We start from the raw sequence: 6,102 nt of genomic DNA on the forward strand, positions 1-6,102 counted from the left end.
GCAAACCCTTCCAGACTTTTATGAAAGGGGAATAGAACAATTGGATGCATGAGTAAGATTTTGCTATGACCTCTACTCGATGAAGGAAAAGATTAATGCTTGCTCCGGTGTGTATGTGGGTGGAGATTCTGTTGTAAAGAAACAAGGAATGATAAAGCGTTCAAGTCATTTAAGAAAGTGATATCAATAACACAATGGATGGGACTGAGGATGACATTCTCTTTCATCATGATGTTAGATCCAATGTTTGAGTTTTTTTCTTGTGGGTTTTGAAACAAACTAAATAATGGTAAACATTTTTTGTATTTTATAGTACTTTCTTATTTTGATGTTTTATGTGCTTTTGTGATTAGAACAATGTACACTAAATGTTAAAAGTATCAGATTTGAAATATTTTCTAAGAAGAATCTTTCAAATATGTCTGTAGCTTTTTTTTATTGATACATCTGACATGTCTCATATTCTGAAAAATACAGCGTATATACGTATACCTAGGAGCATATGTATCTATTTTTCTCTGTATGTCTCAGTACAGTCAAATGTATATCGGTGCATGGTTGTGTACATATATATATATGTGTATGTGTGTGTGTGTGTTTGTGTGTGTATTAATGTATATATTCATATAGTTAAGCATGCTATTATGTTCACATGTGTGCATCTGAATTTAGAAACATACATAAAGACAAACAGTTTGATGGATAGAGATAGATATAAAGAGGTACATACAAAACACACATATATATGTGTGTGTGTGTGTGTGTGTGTGTGTGTGTGTGTGTGTGTGTGTATATATATATATATATATATATATATATATATATATATATATATATATATATATATATATACATACAAGAATAAGGGCAGAGAATCGTCAATTAATAATAGAATTAATAATTAACAATTTTGCCAAGTAGTTCAGTATGAAAAAAACCTTTATCGGTAAAACTATTTATCATTATAAATATATAAATATATATATATATATATATATATGTATATATCGTTGCTATTATGTTAAACTGTCGTATGTCAAAATTTGGCCAAATGCACTTCAAGCAACATACTGATACCATTAACCAGATGAAAAGTTTAAAAGGCAATAATTTTTGAAAAAAATCATCCTTATAACATTACACATTGTATGTGTGTGTGTGTGTGTGTGTGTGTGTGTGTGTGTGTGTGTGTGTATGTGTGTGTGCATTTACAAAGTTTTAAAAAAAATTTCTAGATTAGTCACAATATCTGAAAATATATTTTCTGAAATTAATAATTACTATTTATAAAACTTATTTTATATGCTGATTAACACTGCATGTTGCATGAAGCTTGTGTTAATTTGATTCGTCAAAAAATTTCTTTTATGTGATAAATAATTTTTCATTTAAGAATATTTTCTCCACACATATGTGTGTGTGTGTGTGTGTGTGTGTGTATCAGTATATATGAACATGCACACACATAAGCATACAGTAATCCCTAGACTATCGCCGGTGTTACTTTCCAAAGTCCCCAGCAATAGGTGAAAATCCACAAAGTAGAAACAGTACTGTACTGTATGTTTATTTTTTATTTTTATAATTTACATATATTTATTTTATTATAAATTCAAAACAACACCATGGAGGAATCGACATAAGCTTAAACAATAACCACAATAGGTTAACTGTGATAGATGAACTGTGATACATGAACCGCGATATGGCAAAGGATTACTGTACATGCATACATATTTACACATGTCTGTGTATATCTTTTATCTTTTATCTGTTAGACTATGGTCATGCTGGGGCACTACCTCGAACCTTTTAGATAAATGAATTGACCCTAGTATTTATATTCTTTTTTGTTAAGCCTGGTACTAATCTTATCATTCTCTTTTACCACATGTTAAGTTATGGGGACAGTTGTCAAGTGGTGGTTGCAGACAAACAAACTCAAAGACATTTGCATAGATAAATATGTACATAGATATATATACAACAGGTTTCTTTCTGTTTCCATCTACCAAAACCACTCACAAGGCTTTGGTCAGCCCCAGGCTTGTGGCAGAAGACAATTGACAAAGGTGCACACAGTAGAACTGAAGTTGAAACTATGTGGTTGGGAAGCAAGTGTCTTGCCACATAGAAGCACCTATACACATATGTTTGTGAATGTATGTATGTGTGTGTATACAAATGTACAATCACACACACACACACACACATAATACAGGGGTTGAACAAAATAATGGTAATACCTTAAAATTTCAAACAAATTTATTTTAATATGGAGTAGGACCGCCTTTGGCAGTAATTACAACTTGAATTCTACAAGGTATGGACTCATACAAAGTTTGAATTGTTTCCGAAGGAATTTTTGTCCATTCTTCAGCTAAAACAGTCTCCAGTTCATGTAGCGATGAAGGCAGAGGATATCTACTCCTTACTTGTTTTTCTAAAATGCACCATAAATGTTCAATAATATTGAGATCTGGGTACTGTGGTGGCCAGATAAGATGTTCAACTTCACTAGAATGTTCCTCGTGCCATTCAGTAACAACTGTGTGAATTGGTGCATTATCATTCTGAAAGATTGTGTTTCCCTCTGGAAACAGTTATGCAACCATAGGATGAATTTGATCAGATAAAATGCTTAAATGGTCTTGATTATTAATTCTGCCATGAAGGGAAACCACTGGGCTAACAGATTTCCAAGATATAGCCCCCCAGATCATCTCATATCCTCCTCCATGTTTAACTGTTGGAAGAAGGCAGTCTGGGTCAAATGCTTCGTTTGGTTGTCTCCACATCTATACTTGGCCAGTAGTCGGAAATACGGTAAAGGATGACTAGTCTGAGAAAATAACATTCTTCCACTGCTCTAGGAACCAATTCTGTTGGTTTTTACTCCACTCTAAATGCTTTGTAACGTTTGCTTTTGAAAGTAGTGGTTTTCTAATTGCTGCCCTTCTCTGAAATCCAGCTTTGTGCAGCTCCCAGCGAAAAGTTTTTGTGGAAACTGAGTTCTTGAGGTAGTCATTAAGCTCTGCAGTAATTTTGGGAGCTGTACTTTTGTGATCCTTTTAACAATTCACATATGAGTCCAATGGCTCCTATCTGAAAGTTTTGGTTTTCTTCCGGAGTTTTATTTTGATGAGGAGGTTTTTCCCGCTTTCCCAAAGGCTATCATTACTTTCAAGACAGTACTCCTTGATACGCCAAAGATTTCGTCTGTTTTCATTATGCTAGTGTCTGCCATACGAGCACCAACAATTTGACCTCTTTGAAAGTCCGATAGATCTGTCATTTTAATGTGTTTTAATCACCTTTTTCTGATGCTCTCTGAAAAGAAACAGCAATTTTAGCAAAACATATTAAGCAACACTAATGATAAATAAAAAAACATAAAACTAAACAAGCTTTAGACGGTTTTATAGATATTTCAAAATTATGATGCTATGATGCTAGGTGTTTCCATTATTTTGTCCAACCCCTGTATATACATGTGGTGTGTATATGTTTGTATATATATATATATATATATCAATATGTATATGTATAACTGTATGGACGACAATGTCTGGTGGATCCTAATATATTATGCACATAGCAATTTAAAGCAGCAGAACATATCCATAGGCTCAGGAACAGGGATACAAGCACATTCCGCACAACTTTTGTGGGTCAATGAAAGTGCTGTGAATGTCCTCCTGAAAAACTTCACCAAAGTGAATGATTGCAGAAGATTGTGAAACATTACTTTTCCATTATTGGATTAACCTGATTTGATTGATGTACAAATAGAATAATAATAATTATTATTATTATTACTATACTGTGTTTGTTTTAATATTAATATTGAACAAACTGATTTTGTGTGTAAAAAATTTTGGATCTGGGTTTGCACTCACTACACAACTTCCATCCCTGCACTTATGAACATACCTCTCTCTGTCATGATATCTTTGTACTGTGAGGTGAAAATGATGGAAACAAAGATGGTGTGGATTTGACTACTACGAACAATCACTATCTAAACAATTCATGAACAGGCATTTCAAACTCTCTTCCATTATATCTGTACTAGTAAGCCCATATCCATGTATAAATGTATTAATGTATGATGCAGTATTCTGATGTATAATAATGTATAATGAAAATATTTTGAAATATAATATTTGTTTTACTGATAAATAAAAGTCTTTTAAATGTCAATCACGATTTCATTTAAAAGGAATTATTTCATTTTCAACTTATGAAATCAGTTCAGACTTTAGGTAGTGTTATGTATTCTGTTATTCTTTTATTTGTTTCCGTCATTTGACGATTTTATAGATATTTCAAAATTATGATGCTACGATGCTAGGTGTTTCCATTATTTTGTCCAACCCCTGTACATACATGTGGTATATTATTCTTTGTAAGCCTAGTACTTATTCTATTAGCCTCTTTTGCGGAACCACTAAGTTACAGGGACATAAACACACTAGGATCAGTTGTCAAGCGATGTCGATGGGACAAACACAGGCACACACACACACACACACACACACACACACACACACACAGACACACACACAGACACACACACTCACACACACACACGCACACACACAAACACACACACACACACATATGTGTATATATGATGGAGTTCTTTCAGTTCCTGTCTACCAAATCCACTCACAAGGCTTTGGTCAGCCTGTAGCTATAGTAGAAGACACTTACCCAAGGTGCCATGCAGTTGGAGTGAACCCGGAATATATATGTGTGTGTATATTCAGACATACATGCATACATATGCACATACATATGTATACAATAATCTATTTATGTACACATATATAAATATATATATGTGCACATAGATATATAAACGTATGTGTATCTATATATTTGTGTATGTGTGTGTGTATGTGTGTGTTTATATATGTATATACATATTACAATGAAAAATGCTGGCGCGAGCATGTTAATATTCTTAAGCTATTATATAGAACAAGATTTCTACAGTAGAATTTGCCTAATTCATCATCTCTAAAGGAGACTAAAATGTACTTAAAATTAAAATTTTATTGTACTTAAAATATTGCAGCTGAGAATAACATTCTTACAATATTTACTATATTTTATCAAAACAAAAATTATAAAAACATTACTGGGTTTTTCCAAAAATAAGCCCACCTGATTTTAAGCCTGTGGGCTTATATTCAAAATCTCTTTTCATGTATAGCCCCAGTAATTTTTATTATTTTCAAAAAAAGTTTATTCAAGCAAAATTATATGTCTGTATTTAAGCCCATGGGCTTATTTTTGGAAAAAGCAGTATTTTAAATATGAAGTAAAATAAAATTAATTCTTAAAAAATACAGTAGAATTCACCTAATTAGTCATCCCTAGGAGGAAACTGAAAGTGACAAATTAAATGAAGTAACGAATTAGCCAAAGATGAATTAGGATAATTCTACTGTATTAACGCTAATTAATAAATTTTACTTATGATTTATTCATCAAATTAATTTTTTTTTTTAATGTGGCAGAATTGACTGAACATATGGTTGATTTGAAACCATTTAATGATCATTCTATTGCAATCAATGTTTTTTTTTTTGTAATGGGATTTCAATTTAAGTGAAAAAAATTCTCGTGAATATTATTTACAACTTCATATTTTACTGTTAGTACTTGATACAACTAAATAAAATGACTATTTTAATTGAGTATTTCAAAAAACATGATAAAAAAAAATTTTGTTTAAATTTATTTTTGATTATTTTTGTACCACGTTTTTAAACATTTACTTGGTTTTTAGATTCTCATAGTAAAAAAAAAATAAATTATCTCAAATTTACCTAATATAATGTATTTTAATTTCAAAAATGTTATTCTCTGCTGCAGTATTTTAAGTACAGTAGAATTTTGATTTTAAGCACTTTTCAGTTTTCTTTGGAGGTGAGGAATTAAGCAAATTCTACTGTAGAAATCTTGTTCTGTACTTTTCCAGGAGTAATAACTTAAGGATATTAACATCCAGGCACCCACATTTTCATTGTAATCCACTTTCTTTCCAGGCAATGCAATAAAACTAATAAATATTCTTTTGCTAAAAATATT

The 6,102-nt window shown here is 31.5% G+C and overlaps 1 protein-coding gene across 5 annotated transcripts in view; it reads right to left on the reverse strand.

The window, feature by feature from the left end:
- The window catches only part of LOC106872388 (protocadherin-18), a 132,724-nt gene that overhangs the window by 77,743 nt on the left and 48,879 nt on the right, over window positions 1-6,102 (reverse strand). Inside the window, exon 3 of one of the 5 annotated variants that reach the window (XM_052973092.2) lies at window positions 2,252-3,330. The exons of the other annotated variants lie outside the window; for them this stretch is intronic. Coding sequence (XP_052829052.1) covers window positions 3,307-3,330 — 24 coding nt within the window. The 3' untranslated portion in view covers window positions 2,252-3,306. Of the gene's footprint in view, window positions 1-2,251; window positions 3,331-6,102 lie in introns of those variants that run through there. 5 annotated transcript variants of the gene reach the window in all.

This window comes from Octopus bimaculoides, chromosome 14, assembly GCF_046866305.1.
Source record: "Octopus bimaculoides isolate indiv1 chromosome 14, ASM4686630v1, whole genome shotgun sequence".
Taxonomy (NCBI): domain Eukaryota; kingdom Metazoa; phylum Mollusca; class Cephalopoda; order Octopoda; family Octopodidae; genus Octopus; species Octopus bimaculoides.